Genomic DNA, 22,247 nt, shown 5'->3' with positions numbered 1-22,247 from the left:
ATACGATACATTTTAATTACTACCACAAGCTAGCACATATTTTCAATAGCAGACTTATCTACTGAGGACAACACTTTATTTATTTTTGCGAAATTGTGTATTTGCAAGTAAGATTGCATCAAAGTTTTAAGTGATAATCTACATGTCAATGAATCTTGCGTAGTAAGTCCCTATATGAGAAATAAACTCATTGAAGTGTCGAATGATACAGCATTCAGTTCAACAAACGTATAGTAAAATTTCTTTCCATGAAATGCATTTTCGTTGCAATTTCCATCGGACCCATCCAAATTAATTATCCAAGGGATCTTAATTGGCGAACCACTCCGTTGGGATGTATATCTTTACTAGTGTTTGCAAAACAGAACTCAGTAAATCTTGAATTCACAATAAGACGGTTGCCAGTCGTCGTTGTCTGTGACGCCAAATTTATGTTTGGTGTCGGGTAGACATCAAAGCATTCTGTCTCATGAATCTCTAATTCTCGTTCTAATATTTCTTGTCTCTATTTTCATAATAATTCGCGCCTTGCAAATAGTTTCCTTTGTTAAGGGGGCAGACTCCTTGTGTTTTGAGCTGTGTGCGTGCGCTCACACAAGCAAAGAAAGTCATACACGTATACGCGATGAGCGAGAGAGACAAACAGTTTCGCAAATTACGCTTTACGTCTCGATACTTGCATAAATGAATTTTTCGCGGGTACAGAACCCACGAGTAGACTTCACTACAGGGTGCTCTGGTCCGTTTAAACTCCAATAAACACTATACGTTGAGAAAACTGTAAAATTACAAACTCTAAGCATGAAACAGACGCTGTTGTAAACTAGCAAGATGGCTGCCGAAGTGACATTTTCGCAAATATCTCACGATTTAATGGTTTTTTCACTCATAGCACACCAGAGCACCCTTCCTTGAATTAGCACAATATCGTGGAAATGCGATTTTCCTCAATTTAACACTTCTTGAAGGCGTAAAGCGTAATTTTCGTTGTGCACCCGTTTTGACACAAAAATAGTTCAACGATTTGCCGTTAGAAGCGTAATGGTATATCTCAATCAATTTGGTCATATTACCATCAGCATCGATAAAAATACAGATCAGTCGGTAAATGTAATCTAGAATTTGACAGCTGAATGGCGTATTCATCGAATACACGAATACAGACGCAAGAAAGGCTTAGTTGCCAAAACGTATTGAAAGTTCCGTCACGCTGTTGCCACATATATGTACAGTTACTCGTTTTAATATTCGGACACTATGGCTTTTGCGAAATTAAAGCTTTACGTACTTACTTGAAATGTGGTTATCGAATTTTCTGGTCCGTAATTTGTTGAAGCACATATTCTAGTTTACAAATATGTAAAATTAATTACTTTATTTTTTATTGTTTTCCACATAATAAATCATAAACGAAATTAGACCCAATATTGGTGTCGAAAAAATATTCGGACACTTAACATTACATAACGTTTTTTCCTATTTAGAAATACATAAGAACAAAATTATAATAATTTTAATATTTTGTGGGATATCCCTGTTGTCTAATAACATGTTGCAACCGTGTCGGCATATTTGAAATTACTTTACTTAAGTAATTTTGAGTAATGCGTCTCCACTCTTCTCTCAGTCGTATTTTTAATTCTTCTTTTGTTTTTATAGGCGTTGTCGTAATATTACGATCCAATAAGTCCCACAAATTCTCAATTGGATTTAAATCCGGTGATTGTGGTGGAGGATGTAGCACTTTCGGACAAGCATACAATAAATATTCCTGAACTATTCTCGATTTGTGTTTCGGATCGTTGTCCTGGTAGAACTTGAAACTGTCGCGTATACCCATATTCGTTGCACTTTTTAATAAATTTTGCTTTAATAAGTCTAAATATTTGTTCTTATCCATAATACCTTGAATGAAAACTAACTCTCCTACTCCAGCAGTTGAAATACAGCCCCATACCATCAAGCCTCCGCCACCGTGTTTCACCGTCGGTATCATATTCTTTATTTTTAATTGTTCATTTGGTTTACGCCACACTAATTTTCGTCTACTACACCCAGAAACATGAAATTGACTTTCGTCCGCAAAAATCACATCATTCCACTATGATTGTGTTTTAGAAATAAATTCTTTAGCGAATGCTATGCGTTTCTTTCGATTGATCTCGTTTATGTATGGTTTTCTACGAGCCACTCTACCATTATAATCAGCATCTTTTAAAACATTGCGAACTGTATCCACGTGCACTTTCTTTCCAGTTTCCGCAGCCAATTCTGCTGTTAAATTAGGGACACTTAATCCTGGATTGATCTTTATTTTTCGAATAATTACACGCTTATCACGATTGTCAAGCAGACGTGGGCGTCCCTTTTGAGGAATAGATTCAATGCGATCTTCATGTTTATATCTTCTTATAATATCCGCGACGGTACTTTTACTTAAATTTAACAACTTCCCAATTTCCCGGTATGATTTCCCTTTTTCGCGGTGAAATATAACAAGTTGTCGAATGTTGAATGAGGTATTTTTACTTTTGCGACCCATTTTCACAAATGCGTGCAGAAACGATGGAATCTATTATGAAACTGACTACCAGAAGCTAACCGAATTGCTGCACACTCTTGGTGTTTACAAACAATCATAAGGAGTTTACAAACGGACCTTCTAAAGCGAATAAACGGCGAAATATACTAGATGTCCGAATATTTTTTCGACACCAATATTGAGTCTAATTTCGTTTATGATTTATTATGTGGAAAACAATAAAAAATAAAGTAATTAATTTTACATATTTGTAAACTAGAATATGTGCTTCAACAAATTACGGACCAGAAAATTCGATAACCAAATTTTAAGTAAGTACGTAAAGCTTTAATTTCGCAAAAACCATAGTGTCCGAATATTAAAACGAGTAACTGTATGTACATATTACAATTCTGCCCATCAGGAAAACTTGAACGAATCCAACTCCAGCCGAGATTTTGATTCTTACGAATAAGGGAACATCGCGAGGTGAAAGTCTCCGATTTTGATGAAACTTTGTAGGATTGTAGAATAGCCGAAAATATTCGACACGTATTTTTTTTTATTGCTTCTAATTCATCTAAAGGGTGTGAAAACCACCCCCAAAGTTGGGGGTGGAAAACATATTTCGTTTAATATTTCCAAAACTAGTGCGTATAGCAAAATGATATAAATGGGGCGATTGTGTATTTTTGAACGACGAATCCACCTATGTAAATAGTTTTTAAAAATATCAATTTATTTAAAAAATATATTAAAAAATAGTATATTGTCGTTGTTTTCACTGACAACATGCTGATCGATGGTTTTGCAAATTTGTATGCAAATACTATGAACCAAAACACAAAATACGGCTAAAATAGAATTTTGAATTTTTACGTTATAAACAAAATAATAACATTCCTAGTTAAACTGCATTTTGTGCGAAATTGGGCCCTGAAACGAGTGGTTTTACGAAAAATATATACCCCTATAATGTTTTTGTCATTATATTATGATACATGTTGTTTATTGTTCACTAAATGTATAAATTATAACATTGCTAATGAATACTCGCAACGTCTTGCACTTGTTGCAAACAGTACGAGACGTTCAGTGTGAGTGACTCTTGATCGATGAAAATGTAGCAAGTAAAGGTGATTTACAAATTATTATTCTTCAATAGTTATTATTTACTATAAACAAACAATTGGAATTGTATCACAAGTTATAGTTTAATCCACTAATTTTACAAGAAAGTACTTTAGTTGAGTGTGAATTAGGCATTCCCTCATAATCTGTAGGTGCCTGGTTCGAATCTCGTGGTAGCTTTTAATTTTTTTTGTTTTCAATTTTTATTTTAAATAATTCTAATTTTTGTATAACTTTTCACAGATTACAATTATACCACCCGTAACATTTTTATTTTTAAATAAAAAAAAATTAAAATAATTTCGTTTGTTTATTTCTTATTTTGGGATATTGAAAGGATTACATTTGAATAAATTAGAAAATATTTCTATAGTACGTAACATTATAATTAATCTTGATTAATGAACATTTATTATAAATGTGAAATTTTGTGTGAATCTCATACGAAAATGTTGTTTCTTAGACCACTATCACAATTTTGGGCACATATGTATTGTTTCATTCGTGATACCTTTCTTTGTCGCTCGCAACGTCCTTTTCTATATTCGTATGAAGCAAAATATCAGCTCAAGGCGTATTCAGTAGAGATTTACTGATGCATAAAATTGTAATTGATGTGGCAACAGCGTGACAGAACTTTCCTACGATGCGATTTGGCAATTATACCTTCGCACTTCTCATTTGTAATTCAACAGCATAACGCTAGATGCCACATTATCAAATGTCGTATAGGGTTATCGTTGTATCAGCAGCCCTATTCTGCTCTTGTTCTTCTTGAGTGATCAGTGCGTATGGGAAGCGTGTAGAGAAACTCAGTCCAGTAATCAAACTCACGTTTATTATTACGTGCGCTTACACTGGAAGCCGGGCACGCTCTATGCTCTGTCTTCGCTTGCGTACTGCGCGCATGCGCATCGCCTTTTCCCCTACTCCCACATTTGGGAGTACGGAACGCTGGTCCCCACACACTCCCCCCCGAGTGTCAACGACTTGGGATCACATGGGCAGTGTGGGTAGGTATTTTACGCGTGACAATGTAGGAGCGCTGTGTGACGAATACATGTGGTCGATGTATATATATATATATCCCTACATAAAAATATTCTACTCTTTGGTCGTTTTAGGAACTTTGAATTTCTTACTTTCTAGGCTTATTTTCTAGATTAAGTGCGAAAGTTACAGTTTTCTTACGACTAGGATAGGTTTTTAGCGTTGGGTGTGCGTCGCTCGGCACGTTCCGTGACGGTGTGTTGCTATCACTGCTCAACAATTCGTCGCATACGACGTATGCGGGTTTTAGCAGTTCAACGGATACGTTCTTGGCCTCTCCGTTTACCTCGATGGAGTATACGCGCTCGGACGCTCGTGCTAGTACTCTGTGCGGACCGGTGTAGGGTCGCTCCAGCGGTTTCTTAGTCGCTTTACACAACAAAAAGACGTGTGTACAGGTGCTTAAGTCCTTATACACAAACGCGCGCTTCTTGAACTTCTGCGCGACCGGCACTGGGCGAACTCTACGCATGCATTCGCGAAACTCCTCTAGGAATATTTGAGGATCGGCTGTTACGTCCTCCGGGAGAAAGAATTCTCCGGGAATACGGAGCGCGATTCCGTACACGTTTTCCGCCGGCGATGTGCCCGTGTTAAGACGCACGTGGTTTCGGAGACCGAGTAATACCGTGGACAATACGCGAGTCCAGTTCACGTTCGCATGGCACATTATTGCGGCCTTGAGCGTTCGATGCCACCTCTCGATCATGCCATTTGAGGCCGGATGGTACGCTGTAGTGCGTATGCGATGGCATCCGGTTAGCCTAAGCAACGCTGCGAATATTCGCGACTCGAATTGGACGCCCTGATCGGTGGTCAGGACCTCGGGTGATCCGAAGCGCGCGATCCACTGGTCGTAAAACGTGCGAGCCACCGTTTCGGCCGATGTCTCCTTCAGAGGAACCGCTTCGGCCCAGCGTGTGAAGCGATCGATTAAGGTTAGGCAGTAGCGGTAACCACTGTCGTCCGGCAATGGGCCAACGAGGTCCATATGCACGTGCTTGAAACGTCCGTCTGGGGCCACGATTTGCCCCGGCAACATTCGCACATGACGCGATATCTTTGATTTTTGACAGTGCATGCAGTTCTTGCACCATTTTGCCACATCTCTGTGCATGTTAGGCCATACATATCTCTGCCTGACTAGTCTGTCCGTGACCTTGGCGCCCGGATGTGCAAGGTTGTGGAAGGTATCGAAAACTTGTCGACGCAGCGACACGGGTATGTATGAACGGATTGATTCCGCGGACATTTCGCAGTATATGTGGGTGTGTTCCGGTCCCCACATCAGTCGCTTCAACGTGAGAATGAGCTTGTCGGACTCCCGAATCTCTTTGAGCTGTGGGTCGTTCGCTTGTTCCCTGGCGAGTTCGACTAGATTGAACTCGGTAGGAAGACGGATTGACTCGACCCGTGAAAGTGGGTCCGCGACCGTGTTCTCATCTCCGGGTATGTACTCAATTCGCGTAGTGAATTGAGCGATGTACGTGAGCTGACGGGCCTGAGTGGTGACGCCTTGTCGGAGCGCTGTGAGAAAGCGTAAGTCAATGGTTTGTGATCCGTCGCGATCGCGAAATCACGGCCTTCGAGGAAATGTCTGAAGAACTTGATTGCTTCGTACATCAGGGTCAGTTCGCGGTCATATGCGCTGTAACGGCACTGCGCGGGACTGAACTTACGCGAGAAAAAGCTAAGGGGTTTCCATTCACCGTCGATCCTTTGTTCGAGGGTTGCACCCATTGCGAAGTCGGACGCGTCGGTCACCACTCTCGTCGCCGCCGCGTCGGAAGGGTGTGCCAAGGTCGTCGCGTCGGCGAGATCGGTTTTTACTTTGTCGAACGCGGCCTCAGACTCCGACGTCCACACGATTTCCGTCCTGTCACTTTTGCGCGAATTCGTTAGATACGCGTTCAATGGTGCCTGTACCACCGCGGCGTGGGGTTGGCTACGTCTGTAAAAGTTGGCCATGCCCAGGAATCTCCGGAGTTCCGCGACTGTGCGCGGCCATGGGAATTTTGTGATCGCCTCGACCTTTGCGGGGGTCGGTTTTAACCCGTCGCGGTTCACTATGTAGCCGAGGAATTCTAATTCGGGCACGCCGAATTTGCACTTTTCCGTGTTTATCCTTAAATGGAAATTCTTCAAGCGTTCAAGAACGGTTCGAATGTGTTTCTCATGCTCCTCCGCCGACGACGAAGCTATGAGGATGTCATCAATGTACACGAACGCGAAATCCAGGTCTCCGAGAGCCCGGTAAATATAACGCTGGAGTGTCTGACCCGCGTTCCGCAATCCGAACGGCATCGCCAGGTACTCGAAAAGTCCGAATGGGGTGATCACCGCCGTCTTCGGGACGTCCTCGGGAGCGACCGGGATCTGATGATACGCGCTGTGTAGGTCAAGGGACGAAAAGATAGTTTTCCCGAATAAATTCGCCGAAAAGTCGTGTACGTGCGGCACGGGGTACTTGTCAGGAACCGTGACGGCATTCAGTCGGCGGTAGTCGCCGCACACCCGCCACTGGCCGTTCTTTTTCTTCGTCATGTGAATGGGGCTTGCCCACGGACTGGATGACGGTTTGCATATGCCTGCCGCGGTCAAGCGTTCAAACTCAAGTTTCGCGGCGCGCAACTTGTCCGGGGGCAAACGTCGTGGTCGCTCTGCGATCGGTGGACCGCGAGTTAATATGTGGTGCGAGACACCGCGTGCCTCCAATGGCGTCTGCTGAGCTAAACCGGTTGCCTCCGGGAAATCCGCGAGGATTCGCGCGTACCGACTCGACGGGTTCGCGGTGTGGATCGAGGTCAACGCCGTCGGTCTCAGGACGCCGAGTGTACATACGCTCGTCAGGGAGTCCGTGAGACGACGCTTTCCCAGGTCCACCACGAGGCCGTAATGCCTGAGCAAATCTGCGCCGATGATTGGATACGGAACGTCGGCGATACAGAAATTCCACGCCAATGGGCGCCTAAGCGCTAAGTCCAAAACGCGGTGCGCCTCGCCGAACGTGTTAATTACCATGTTGTTCGCGGCATATAATTTAAACGCGTTCGGTTCGCGGGCAATTTTGTTGGGAACGGGGAGTAACGAAATTTCCGCGCCGGTGTCGACCAGGAAGAGTTGTCCGGATCGCCGGTCGCGCACGTGGAGACGGTTTCGCGATATCCACTCCCCTGCATCAGTCTCCGCGATGTAGGGGTCTTTCAGTTTCCCGCGACCGTTTTTTCCTTCCAGCCACAGTTTCCCTTGCACATCCGCGCGTCGGATCCGAATTTCCTGTGTGCCCAGCACAGTTCTCGATTTTCAGAGCTACTTCGCTTGTCGTCGCGTCTCGACTGGCTTCGCGCCCGCGCACGCCCGCGGTATTTGCCGTCTTTCGAAAGACGTTCTACCTGGGTTGTTAATTTCGCGAGCTCAGCCATGAGCTTGTCTACCTTGGCCTCCAGCGTCGGTGGGGTCGCCGCGCCGGACACGGGTGCCGCGTAATTAGGCCCTACATTCGTTGCCTCGACGATTTGGTTGGCCAATGACGCGATTTCCAATAATTCGGTGATTTTCGAAGCCGCGAGGATTGCTCGGCACTGCGACGGTAACTGATCCAGAAATATCGATCTTATGACTGACTCGCTACATCGCTCGTCATCCAGGTTCCGCAGACGCATCAAGATCTGAGTTGGCTTCCCGTCTGTCAGAACTTGACCCTTCAGCAGTTTCCTGAGTCGGCTTTCCGATGACGCGGAATACGTTGCCAAGATTCGCTCTTTTATTTGCGAGTACGGATTTGTGAGGTTCGGTGATGTTACAAGGTCGCGAAAACTCGCTATGATTTCAGAGTCTAACGCGGCAATTATCGTGTCGGCCCGAGTGCGCTCGTTCGCAATGCGCGAGGTTCGGAACGATGCCTCTACCTGGTAAAACCAGAGCGCCAGGTCCTCACGAAAGAATCCGGGAATTTTTGGAACGCGATACGAATCTATGTGCCCTGAGTTTAACGCAGTGATTTGTGCTTGGGCCGCACTCAATGCAGCCTCCGTCCTGGCAGCACGCTGCTCCAGGGTTTCCTGGGGGTTTTCGCCGGGATTCATTATTTGCGCGTTCAGCCTCGTCGTCGCAGTCGTCGCGTCGTATAGTAACGCGGTTTAACGCACGCTCGCTTGTTACCGGTGGCGCTCGTGTGCCCGCTTGGCGCGTTTCCCGTCCACGAGGCACGGTTGCCTACACAAAATGGCCGCCGTGTAATGCGACGCGTCTTGCGCAATCGGAAACGGATTTCCTTGTACCTCGGTCCTTCTAGAATGACTCCTGACGGTGTCTGGGCCACGACGGCGGATGCGCTGAGGTAGAAGGTGGTCTTTCGCCGCCGTTGGTAGTCCACGTTGTTCCTCGTTGTCTCCGATGGTCTGGGCTGTTCTTTGGCTGTCCCACGCCACTCAGCCCCTCGTGGTTATCCGGGAGACTCGGCGACTCGCAGGGACGATGCTTCTCACCGTGGACGATGTTTCTCACCGCGGACGCCGGTCCGTTGTTGAAAGGACCGTCTCAGCTCGTCGGTGCCCAGTTTGCAGGTTGTGGCAAAGCCCGGTCGAGCCACGCTGGTAGCCCGTTTTTCCCCGCACGTGATCACGTCGGGGTCACCAGTATAGGGTTATCGTTGTATCAGCAGCCCTATTCTGCTCTTGTTCTTCTTGAGTGATCAGTGCGTATGGGAAGCGTGTAGAGAAACTCAGTCCAGTAATCAAACTCACGTTTATTACTACGTGCGCTTACACTGGAAGCCGGGCACGCTCTATGCTCTGTCTTCGCTTGCGTACTGCGCGCATGCGCATCGCCTTTTCCCCTACTCCCACATTTGGGAGTACGGAACGCTGGTCCCCACAGTCGCATGTATAAATTATATATTTTCACTAATGCCCGTTTTTTCGCAACAGCGCTTCAATCGATTCAGAGTAGGCCCCGAAGGAGTCTGCCCCCTTAAGAAAGGCAGAGAAACAAGCGCACAAAGATTGTTGCCTTAAGAGCCTAGGGTAGTCACGTGACTTTTCGAGATTTCTTGGTCGGTATCTGCTGTTACAGTTTTCTTTACAGAAATAATATTATTATTATTACACACTGTGTTTCCCCCTCCACTCTACACACTACTACACGAGCCGTATGTACGTGAATTTGGCCCTTCGGATCACTTCGGATAGCTTCGGAAAGAAGAGAGAGAAGGCAAACGTCAAATCTTACTCTCGCGTTTCTAAAATGCTATTATGGTTTGGTCCAAGTCACCCGCAAGCGGTATTGAGCGGTACGAGTTACTCGCGAAATATTTCGAGAGTAAACTCTGGTTTGATCTGCAAAAGTAAATCAGTTTAATAAAAACTACTTTTCCAGTTTATACAACTTGAATGTAAAAGATGATATACTTACAAATTTTACACTTTCTACGTTCTTGATACAAGCCTTTAAAAAACAACTAAAACAAGTTCACGATGATTTCCTATTAATTTACTTACAAACAATAAGAATAAAAGGATTTTACTTATCTGTTTGTATATGTGGCAAATTATTTCCAAATCATTTTTCCCTCGGGTTTGGTCTGAATTAAGTCTGGGTATATACAAAATAAAAGGAGACGTTGCTAAAAATACATTGATTTAATATATTTATTTTCTAACTAGTTATAATAATTAATAATTAAATTTTTTCCCCCACCCCCCTCTCTTCCGCCCCGGCGTGGACCACGGTTGCCGCCGCGACCCCGACCGCGGCTTCTCCCGTACTTCCATTTACGGATTTCCTTTTTAAAGTCCCAGAACTGTAATATGAAAAATAGACACATGTTATTCACGAAGTTTACTTCGTCCTTGAACAAAAAATGAATAATAAATTGCTTAGAGCTTTAGCATAAGATCGTCTATAATCTACGTACCATTTGTCGCCATGCCTCCTCTAAAGTTTGCACCGACTCCGGCGTCGGAGTACGTAGATCATAGACGATCTTATGCTAAGGCGCTAAGTAATTTATCTATTCATTTTTTCTTCAAGAACAAAGTAAACTTCGTGAATAACATGTGTTTATTTTCCATATTACAGTTCCGGGATTTTAAAAAGAAAATTCGCAAGTGGAAGTATGGGAGAAGCCGCGGTTGGGGTCGCGGCAGCAACAGCGGTCCTGGCCAGGGGGAAAGAGGCGGGAATGTGGGGTAAAATTTAATTATAAATTATTAAATAATAAATCCTCTTATTTTGTATATACCCAGACCTAACCGAGATCTAAGAACTATTTTTGGTTTATTATTGCATGTAGAATCGCTCTTTCTCGATTGTATCAGCTTGTACATAAACATGTTTTAATTTAATTTTTCATACAAAATACACAGAGAATGTCATCGCTTGATCTTTAAACTCATCCCTCAAAATTTCATAAAAATTTTTGAAGATCTCACCGAATAATCTCCTTCCGAGTCGAAACGTGAAAATATCTATAATATCAAAAAGGCTGCTTGTGCCGTGTTGCGCTTGCCGAAGCGTTTCAAGCTTCTTTCCGAATCTTTCCGAAGCCGTCCGAAGCAGTTCGAACCGCCGAGCTCACTTTCTGTTCGAACCTTACAATGTCACTCGGAATGACTTTTCATGGGACTTCTTGTGGGACATGAACGAAACACGCAGCTCGTATAGTTGCATGTGCAGTAGTGCGTCAAATTCTCGAAACTCGCGTGCTAACTCAGGGCAGCACGGGCCTCCTAATTAGGCGCTGCCTGGTGTGTTCAAGCGGAACTAAACTTGTCAGTTTTTTACTCTGTTTTATCTCTAACCTGGCAAAAAGCACTGCCAAATCGCGCTGACGCTTTACGTCCTTATATTGGAAGGTTTTGAGCTGGAAAAGGGCTCATTCGATAGAGGAAGGATCAATCTACCCCGTGCTGGTCATGATTTCGCTCAGAACAATCTCTAAATTAGCTAAAAATGCTTAGATTTCATGGCTGTGAATTTGTCGATTTTTGCTTTACTTTGAACACTCATATTACTGAACATCAGCAGAAGCTGATTAAATAATGACCAGAGCGGGCTAGATTGAACCTTCCTCTATCGAATGAGTCCTTTTCCATCTCAAAATGTTTCAATATAAGGACGTAAAGCGTCAGCGCGTAAACCTCTGTTTTTGCCTAATTTTGTCGGTAATGTCACCGCCCTGACATATCTGATCCTAGGCCCTTAAGGGGATACGATCAGATATGTCAGAGCGGCGACATTACCGACAAAATTAGGCAAAAACAGGGGTTTACGGCCTGACACTTTTCGTCCTTATATGAGATGATTTTAAACTGGGAATGGGTTCATTCGAAAGAAAACAGTTCAATGCAGCGCATTCAACTCGCGATTTAACGAAATTCTACTGATATTTAGTAATACGAGTGTTGTAAAGTAGAGCAAAAATCTACCATTGACAGCTATGGAAATTTAAGCATTTTTATGTAATTTAGAGAGTGTTTTGAACGAAATCGCGAGTTGACTGCTCTGCGTTGTACTTTTCTCTATCGAATGAACCCTTTCGCAGTTCAAAATGTTCTCATATAAGGACGAAAAGTGTCAGGCCGTAATACCATACCATAGTATTGCTTTCGGCTGGGTTATCGTTAAAACAGAGCAAAAAATGTGACAAATTTAGTTGGGCTTTTGCGAACCAGGCGACGCCTAATTTGAAAGGCTGCCGATGTGGAACTGGAATCTGTGATACCCAAATTGGCGATGCGAGTTACTGAAAATTTCCTCCTCCACTACACACACCACCTTAGGAGTCACCTGTACGTGAGCTCGGCGCTTCGGGCCACTCCGGCCATATTCGAAAAGACAAAAGAGAACGCAAATGTGAAGTGAACCTTACTCTCTCGCTCTTTAAATACTGTCCAAATTGCCAACAAACGACACAAACCGCGCGCGATATTTTCATTTGCCCAGACATATTTACGAAAGCCCGAGAAGACAAGAATACGGAGCCCGTCTTTTGCTATCATGCAGGTTCAAATCTGTAACTTTTTTATTTCATACATAATTTTTTTTAGCTTTTTAACTTTAGAATTCCTCGCTTCATATATTACTTCATTTATAAAATACTGTAGAAAATATAATTCATATTTTAGCCACACAGATAGCCATAAAACACAGTTACACTGTTCTCATTTTTTTACAACCAGTCTTTTATGGAATAAAATAATAATTTGAGCCAAAATAATATAAAATCAGATGTATATAAAGATTGGAATTGTATATTAAAATTACTTGTAGAATAAAAAAAAAGTTGCAGCTTTGAACGGGATTCGAACTCGAGCAATGGTAAAGACATAGATGACAGGTATAGGATCTGTGCATTTTGATGTTCTTCATTTCATTGCGGTTACGAGGTGAGATTGTGAGATCCTATACACGTCTAATGTCGCAGTTAGATTATGTGTAATGAAGAAATAAATGCAGTAGGTCACATGTATATTCAAAACAGTCGTGTGCATTTGGATACACCACCAGGCACGCATAGGAAATTGAAATATCTCAATACCATCGATTAGCTGTCGCGATTACGAGTAACAATCGGTCATGTTCGGCATGCGGCGCGCATCGCATCGCTCACTCGTAGCCTAGCGCGTTACCACCTATGTATAGATACAGGGTATCCCGCGTAACACTGTACAGTCCATTATTTCCTAAGCTGTATAAGATATAAAAAAACTGTTTATATGAAATTTGCGTGGTATAAGGCGGAAATTTTATTGGCTATAACAAATTATCTTTTAGATTATTTTCACAGATACATAAAACTTGATTTATAGAAAGAAAGGTCACGTTCATCCACGTATCTAGTAATGTTACAGGTAGTCTATTGAGTAGTCGATTGTCTGATAGTCGATTCGATAGCCGCGGCCAGACCCGAGTACAGCTCTCGTCCATGACTGGTTGACGATTCGGGTTCCTTTGCTCTCGGTCGCCGAGATATGCAGAATGCTACGAAAAGTACTCTAATCCACTACACTGATGATGCGGACGCTGCGCTCGGGTCTGATCGCGGCTCTTGTTCGTGTGGACGAAACGGCCCTCGATCGTATTGTTACTGTATTTAAAATGTATCGATCCTAATCCAGACCTAACTCAAAATATATACACACATACAGGGTGTCCCAAACTAAGTGCTGGAGCCGGAAATGGGAGATTCCTGGGGTGATTCTAAACAACATTTTCCTTTCCAAAAGTATCCTCCGAAGCTTTGTTAACGAGTTATTAACGAAAAACCCCGACCAATCGGAGAGCGCGAATAGCGAGCGCTCGGCCGACCAGCGACAGGGCACAAGCTACGCGGAGCGTCTGCTATTCACCGTGCTCGAGGCTTGTACAAGAAACTCAAAATGTTTACGTCAATGCTCAATTCCTCCTAAACTATTGAATGAAAAATTATGACAAAAATTATGACCACATTAAATATTCAGACATATATTATAGAATTTTTTCAAATTTTTAAATTAATTATCCAAGTTGTGAAAAATAAAAAACAGCGAAAAAGAATTTAAAAATACCGATATAGTAAAGTAATGCCATAGCAAAAAAAATAAAAAGCAACGTTTTCGTAGTTCCTACGGATTGTACGTTATTTTATTGTGTATTAAAACATTGAAAACTGTACAAGAATATTCATTTCATAATGAATGAACGAAAATTGGACGAATTAATTGCTATAATCAGTAAAAAGTACGGAAACATTGATTTTTATTTTTTTAATTATGACGGACCAAGGCAAAAAGTATTTAAATAAATTGAGATTAACAATATGACTCTAGTAATATGAGTAATTACTATCGGTAAAACTCACCCATTCGGAGAGGAATTCACCTGCTGCTTGAACACTAGCTCTATTGGATCACATTTCCGATTGCGATCATTAGGGGATGATCCCAGGTAGCGCTGATCGCTGGTATACATTACCACAAGAAGCCACCTTGCATTTACAACACTTCGCGGTCACTAACACTGATCACTTCACGAAACGAGCATTTGACCTTTTAATGACCGACGGCCGATTATTTTGAAACGTTCTGCGGCATTCCGTAAATAAAAACAAGATGTTACACACTTCAGCGGCGAAATTACGATCGATACTGGCGATTTTTTCCGAAGTCTCTTTCCTCGTGCCCTCGCATCCCTCCAGCGCGATTTCTCGGGGTGTAGCTTCGTCGAAATATTCGAATTTGATTTCTTAGTTGACACCAACGAGGTTGGATCTTCCTCGGTTACTTTTTTTTAGTGGAGGTGGTAGTCTCCTCTTCGGGTCGAAAAAGTCGTAAGCAAATTCATAGTTAACGTGGTCCTAATTTTTTTCATAATTTTTCATCCAATAGTTTAGAAGAAATTGAGCATTGACGTAAACATTTTGAGTTTCTTGTACGAGCCTCGAGCACGGTGAAAGCAGACGCTCCGCGTAGCTTGTGCCCTGTCGCTGGTCGGCCGAGCGCTCGCTATTCGTGCTCTCTGATTGGTCGGGGTTTTTCGTTAATAACTTGTTAACAAAGCTTCGGAGGACATTTTTGCAAAGGAAAATGTTGTTTAGATTGACCTCAGGTATCGCCCATTTCCGGCTCCCGCACTTAGTTTGGGACACCCTGTATAGTCTGAATCTTGAATAATAGTTATATATTAATTATTGATCACAAGTCATACAATTTTAGAGTTGTGTAAGTTTTATATTGAACTAGAAAAAGTATCATATACCCGTAAGGAATAATTGTATGAATTGTCGCTTTTATATCGAAAAAAAATTTGGAAGTGTAAGTCTGGTATTATTTGTAGTTATATTTCTATTTTCTGAAGAAATTTTAATTTTTTCAATTAATACCCATAATTTTAATTTGTTTGAAAATCAAATAAGCATTTTGTATTATTTTTAACAGTTTCAAGTGCAGCCAAGAAGAAAAGAGAAATCTCCGAAGATAAATTGAGCCAAATAGACCTGCTGAAATTTTGAGAGAATTGTAAATTAAGATACTTCAAAGAAGATTAATTACGGACATCAAAGAAAAGAAATGGAAGTAACTGAATGGAACTTAGTGACAAAACCGACGAAAGCAGTCAAGATGAATTCCAGAGAAAAATAATTAAAATAGTTACAGACTGACTTAAAAATAAGCCAAATATTTAACAGAAAATAAAAGCACAAGGAAGTGGTACAATTACTTTTGAATCTCGCAAAACAAAATAAACTAATCTGCATTCAAATTATTAATAAATTTTTTAAAAGAAAAGGATGGTATTTTTAATGATACGATGAAATCAATATATGCTTAACGTTTTGAAAATGTCCAATGAAAATATATAGGAATGCTTCTACAAATGAAAGATTTAAATTATTAACACACGCAGAATAAAAATCTACAATATAGTGGCGCATTGATGCAAGAGACTTAAATTAAGTCAACAAAGGATATATCGTCGATATATTTGTGCCAAATACAACCTTCTTAATTAGTATCCAGAATATCCAATAAAATGGCGAGTCGAATGAAGGCATTGTACAACCAGGTAATTAAAAATGATTTCTTATTAAAAGAATGATTCCGATTAACTGGAAACTTAATTTAAAAAATTATATTGCGATTAGATAGTAGTTGATAAGTTACTTTATCGTTTTTCATCTTAATATACAGACTGTCCCAGAATTAGTGGTATAAGTGGAAATCTAGTCTATTCTGCAGGAAAGAATAAAACAAAAGTACACAATAAAAACTTTTGTTATCAAGTTTCGTTTCCGAGAAAATTGTGTTTGAACTAGAATCAAGTACAACAGTAATGAAGTAAAATTTCGAGGGTACATACTTCATTTCACCCATTTTTGGTTAAAATTCAAGTCAATTTTCTTGAAGACGAACCACGATATCAAACAATTTTATTGTATATTTTCATCTGATTGTTTCACGTAGAGCCACCTCCTTTTTGCTCGTACCATCAGTTCTGGGACACCCTTTATATTCGTAACACTAATAGAATCTATTACACAGCCTTCGTAATTACTACACAAACGTAGCTACAAATTCTTCAGTTAACAAAGCTCTATGTTATATAATAACTTCATTTCAATTTTCTTTACTTTTACTATCACAGTTCCCATTATTCTTGTTTTAACATCTCGAGATTGATGATGAGTTTACAATACTGAAACATAAGGAAATGACATAACAATGACAAAAGTACTGTACAATTTAAAAGTATGGTACGTATTAAGTACCTATAGAGAAGACAGTCTAGATAACCTTGACCTCGACATATGTTATCAAGGAGACGCACCTGAGTAACCCTCAAGAGAGTTTAGCTGCCGTTCGTTAGTTTTTAGGAAGTTATTGATTATTAAAAACAGAACATTTCTCAAGCAACCACGTTTGTCAAAATGATATCTCAGTCTTTGTAAGAGTTATTTATGGTAACTTTTTTGGCTTATTTATTTGGTAAATATGTAGGTATATCGTATAAATATTTAAAAAAACTTAATCCAGACTTAAGCTAATCTATCTCACAAAGGAACATTCCAAAGTGTAAATGTTCGATTTTGATGACACGTGACATGTTTGTAGATTAGCCAAAAATATTAGACACGTATTTTTTTGTATCTACTGATATCTATGTTAAAGTTTTTCCACCCCCAATGTTGGGGATTATTATATTTGGCTTATTGTCTCGAAAACTATTGCACCTTGCAAAATGGTGTAAGTGGGGCAATTGCATATTTTTCATCGACGAATCCATCTATATAAACAGTTTTTGAAAATATTAATTTATTTAAAAAATATATTAAAAAATAGCACGTTTTTGTTGTTTTCCTTGATTAAATATTGATCGAACTTTTTACAAATTTGTATGTGAATACTATGAACAAAAACAAAATTCGGATAAAATAGAATTTTGAATTTTTACACTGTAAGCAAAATAATAGAAATCCTAGTTAGACTACACTTTATGCGAAATTGAGCCCTGAAATGAGTGATTTTATGAAAAACATGTATCTTTGTAATGAAATAAATTATTATGTTATAATATGTATTGTTCACTGCCCCATTTACACCATTTAGCAAGATACAATAGTTTTAGAAATAGTAAGTCAAATATGTTTTTTACCCCCAACATTGGGGGTGGTTTTCTCTCCTTTAACATAAATTCCAGCAGATACAAAAAGATACGTATCTAATATTTTTGGCTAATCTACAAACATGCCATGGGTCATCAAAATCGAATATTTACGCTTTGGGAGGTTCCTTTGTCAGCTTAAAATCAGAATAGAATGGCTTGGTTTCACATATAGATTAAGTTAGGTCTGAACTAGGTCTTTTTGAGGAGGGAGTACAGTGGGAGGGGCGGAGCGTTGAAGTATAATTAGGATTTACAAAAAATAAAACATTATGTTGATAAATATCGTGTTGTCTTACTTGTGTAACTAAATAAATTGTGTTGAAAGTATGTTTTTACACAACTCATAATAATTGTACGTTAAATACAAAAATTCATGGTATAACATAGTGAACTAGATTGATGCATCTTGCATAATTATTTCAAAACGACAACTGAAGAATAGTTAATATTGTTGTGTGTGTGTGTGTATACGTGTACGATTGTGTGAGCAGTCAGAGTATTCTCACAGAAATGAAAATCGAGAGCAAATGTTTATTCCGTTTCGTTATTCTACATATTAATACGGATAATAAGTGATATATTTTTGAAACACTTTTCATTAATCCTTTTTTAATGAATCATAAACATCGGCTAAAACTTCTTAGGGGTTACTCAAATTGTAAACTAATTTAGTCTAACTCTGTCCTATTAGACGTTAAAGATATGATGTAGCTTTTTGTCTGAAAAGTTGATTTTATTTATTCATATGAATTTGCTTAAATTTGTCAGAAAGATCAGAAACACGTGGATCGAGTAAATGGGACATCCAAGCAAGCGAATATTTAGAATTCTCAATTAGATTATTTCAGTCACCCAGTAGCTTTATTTCAAACTGCTGTACATAAAATTATACTCACGATTTGACTGAAAGCTCTTAAACAGACTTTTTAAACTCTCACATAGTGCGTGTAATTGTAAAATGTTATATATCATAGAGCTAATCTAATTTGAATAAATAAATAGAATAAGAAAGTATAATTTACTGTAGCTAACACGTTCACCACTAACTAAGGGTTTTAGTCATCTCCATTCCGTCAAAATCCGCGAATATAAAACCCTTAGAATCATGTACAATCAAGCAAATCTTTTCGTTATTCATATTAGTACATTGTTACCGACTAACAAGGAGGTGTTACGGAGTTCGGGTGTCCGATTTTAATCAAACTTTTTTTGCTGAATCTAGACCAAAAATAATTAAAGTCATGTTCGAGCGTTTGTGCGAACGAGCTTTATTTATAAAGATATTTAGTGTTGAAATTTCATCGAATTAAGAATTCACTTATAGGTGAAAGAAAAAAAGAAAATTCTCAAATATTGTATTAGCCGTGTGCTTAACATACAATACTACATCTCCATGGGTCGTGGATTCGATTTCCTGTCTTTGGTGTACACTTTGTTTATTTTGTTCTTTTTTTGCAGAAAATTCTACTTCTTAAATTTCCACTTAATTCTACTTCTTAAAATTATCAGAATTTTATTAATATAATTTTTTAAAATACGTCTGCTCATTATAAATTTATGAATATGTTGTTTAAAGTAACAATGAATAAGTTTCGAAATATAAATTTCATATTTCAGACATATTTTAAAAAATTATATTAATAATAAAATTATCATAACTTTTGCAGAAGTGAAATTTTCTGCGAAAAACAAAGATAAAAAGAAGTGTACACTAGAGACAGGAAATCAAACCGACGACTCGCGGAGTCATAGTATTCTATGTTAAACACACGGCTAATACAATATTTGAGAATTTTTTTTTTCTTTCACCTATAAGTGAATTCTTAATTCGATGAAATTTCAACACTAAATATCTTTATAAATATGGCCATTCGCACAAACGCTCGAATATGACTCGAATTATTTTTGGTCTAGATTCACCAAAAAAAGTTTGATTGAAATCGGACACCCGAAGTCCGTAACATTTCCTGGTAAGCTTTAATCTGTTTCTAAGAGGTGAATAATTATTCATTACTGAAATATGTTGTAAAACGTATAATCAGGTTTTCAACCGTTTCGGGAAACAACAGAATAAATTGCATTTTTGCATCTAGCTGAACAATCTTTAGTCCTCATGTTCTTATGTAGTTATCAATAATAATCATTAAATCGACGGATTAATCTCCTTTCTGTAATATTAAAATTTGAAACACTAGTGTTCATGTTGTTTAAATTCTTGTGTAAAGCTTAAAACATAGATTAAACTATGATCAGTTGAGTTTCATTTATAGCTATCTTGTTCTTTATTTTTATGATTTTGAATATGAACCATCAACTTGTCGCGCACAGGTTATTTTTGAAAGACGAATTCTTCTCGGCTGCACCATTCTCGTGGGATTGTCAGTGTGTGTGTGGTCAGTGGCCATTGGAACAGATCACTGGTTTACAATCGAAGCACCGGACGAAGGAGGTTTGCCTCTTGGGGATGCTGGCAAGGCTGGTAGAAGGTTAATCTATAAACACATGGGCCTTTGGAGAGGTTGTATACGAGGTGTAGCACCGGAATTTGTTAATTCGACTGACATGGTGCCTTACAGTAAGTATAATTTTTCCATCGAATATCCTATAGGTTGATGTGTACAAAATTGTACAAAAACTGTTTAGTATCAATGCGAATTCAAACTCTTTGTCAAAATTTATGCAAGAAACATTTTTGCATGAATGCTTGAACTTATTGTCAAAATTTCAAGTGACTAGAGTGGCTTTCTGAATTTAATAGTTTCTTTCTATTAAGTATCAAAAACAAATCTTGTAACTTTTAAAATCACAATAAGATCACTTGTATTTTGTAGAATAATTTTATCCACCTTTACACTAAATTATCCAAATAGATGTTACGAGCGGAGTTCGTCTGTCGCTCGTTACTTACAATTTGTTACGGTCTAGCTACGCCATACCCGAGATGTATTTTATAAATTAATATACTTATGCTCATCTATATAAGTTTATCGAGCAGTTACCCAGTTTTAACAATCGCTGTTAACAATATTATACGGAGTGGTAGTGTCGCGTCGCGAATTGATATAAATCTTCATGATTGTAAGCCGTGTTCGCGATTCGGAGATTACTCGCCTAATTAAATTTGAGTAATTAGTTTAGACGACTGTATTAAGACGAACTTGAGACTCTTCGATGCTTTTTAGACGACGACCTTTCGATGCCTTTTTGACGACGACTCTTAGACTACGACTTTGAGATAACGACTCTGTTTGCTTCCGGAGTCCGCTTCCTCCTCCGGTTTCATCCCCTCCGAGATACGCATGTAGGGATGTCAACTCGTTTCGGGCGTTGACCAGTCGAATCGATTGGCTATCGATCTGAGCAGTAGCATCCCCCTCAGTCACCTTGGAAGGGCGGACAGCACCTCCACTTCCTTGGTCCCGCGACGGTGGTGACGGAAGGTCCCGTGGCCCGGTGACGGTGGTGGAGGAAGCCTGCTTCCTCCCCGGTTGAAGGCCATGGTTGAGGAGGAATAACGGGACTCCGGATTAGCAAGGCGAGTCCTCACGAGTGTCTCGCAGATGTTTTATTGCTTGTTTTCCGCCGCTCGACGAAAGCTCGAAATTGTTTTATACTAGTCGCCAGATGCGTGACCCTTAGCTATTGAAATCTAAAGATAGAATTTCGAACGGACTCTGACTTTCGCATCTGGCAATAATAAAACAAACGATTGCTTCGTCGAGCGGAGAAAGGACCGTCTCGATTGTGCCTATTCTTGTTCCTCGGCGGAACAGGTAGTGTAGTTGCAATAATAGAACAATTTCTAGGTAGAAGAAGAGCTAGGCCACGATACACGAGTATATCTATTATGTTTATTGATAAATTATCCCGAAGAGATAATGGTAAATGGGTTAGGAAATCATTTCATCCCATACCTAGACAACGCATAGATATCTTATGCACGTTTAGACAATGTCCAAGTCGAACATTCGTACATTTGATGGACGTTCCGAAAAGGTTCAGAGTTAAGGTTAAGTTCGGAAAGTTAAGGAACGTTCAATTTACAAAGTGAGATATCCTAAGATCGTACGTTGCCGACATTCTCGGGACATTCTTCGAATGTTCAAAAGGACATTCTGTGTACCTTTTACGAATGTAAACATAACACAGAATTTTTTTTAAATAAAATTGCAATTAATCTAATTCACTCAATGAATATCACATAACTGTTTCATTCTGGATAAATTGCTCATAAATTAGGAATTTTAATAAAAGTGTGGTAGCCATGGTATTGTCACTACGCCTTTGCAATGGTATAAGTAAATTAAATATACGTGTATTCAAGAATATGTTTAAGAGAGCTAGTCTATTAGTACTAGAGCTTTTAATATGGCTCGGATTTACAAGTATCTGAGTCTTGAGT

At 39.8% G+C, this 22,247-nt stretch overlaps 2 protein-coding genes across 2 annotated transcripts in view; one reads left to right on the top strand and one right to left on the bottom strand.

The window, feature by feature from the left end:
• Positions 1–22,247, top strand: part of LOC143179994 (transmembrane protein 114) — a 102,063-nt gene that overhangs the window by 35,682 nt on the left and 44,134 nt on the right. The window contains exons 2-3 of the mRNA XM_076379481.1: positions 15,619–16,246; positions 20,174–20,420. Coding sequence (XP_076235596.1) covers positions 16,214–16,246; positions 20,174–20,420 — 280 coding nt within the window. The 5' untranslated portion in view covers positions 15,619–16,213. The remainder of the gene's footprint in view (positions 1–15,618; positions 16,247–20,173; positions 20,421–22,247) is intronic.
• On the bottom strand, positions 7,906–8,787 carry LOC143179674 (uncharacterized). Its single transcript, XM_076378987.1, has one exon. It carries the CDS (start codon positions 8,785–8,787, stop codon positions 7,906–7,908), a length of 882 nt encoding a protein of 293 aa, XP_076235102.1.

Source organism: Calliopsis andreniformis, chromosome 5, assembly GCF_051401765.1.
Source record: "Calliopsis andreniformis isolate RMS-2024a chromosome 5, iyCalAndr_principal, whole genome shotgun sequence".
Classification (NCBI taxonomy): domain Eukaryota; kingdom Metazoa; phylum Arthropoda; class Insecta; order Hymenoptera; family Andrenidae; genus Calliopsis; species Calliopsis andreniformis.
The sequence above is the reverse complement of the archived record's forward strand: the minus strand, read 5'-3'. Positions and strand labels throughout refer to the sequence as shown.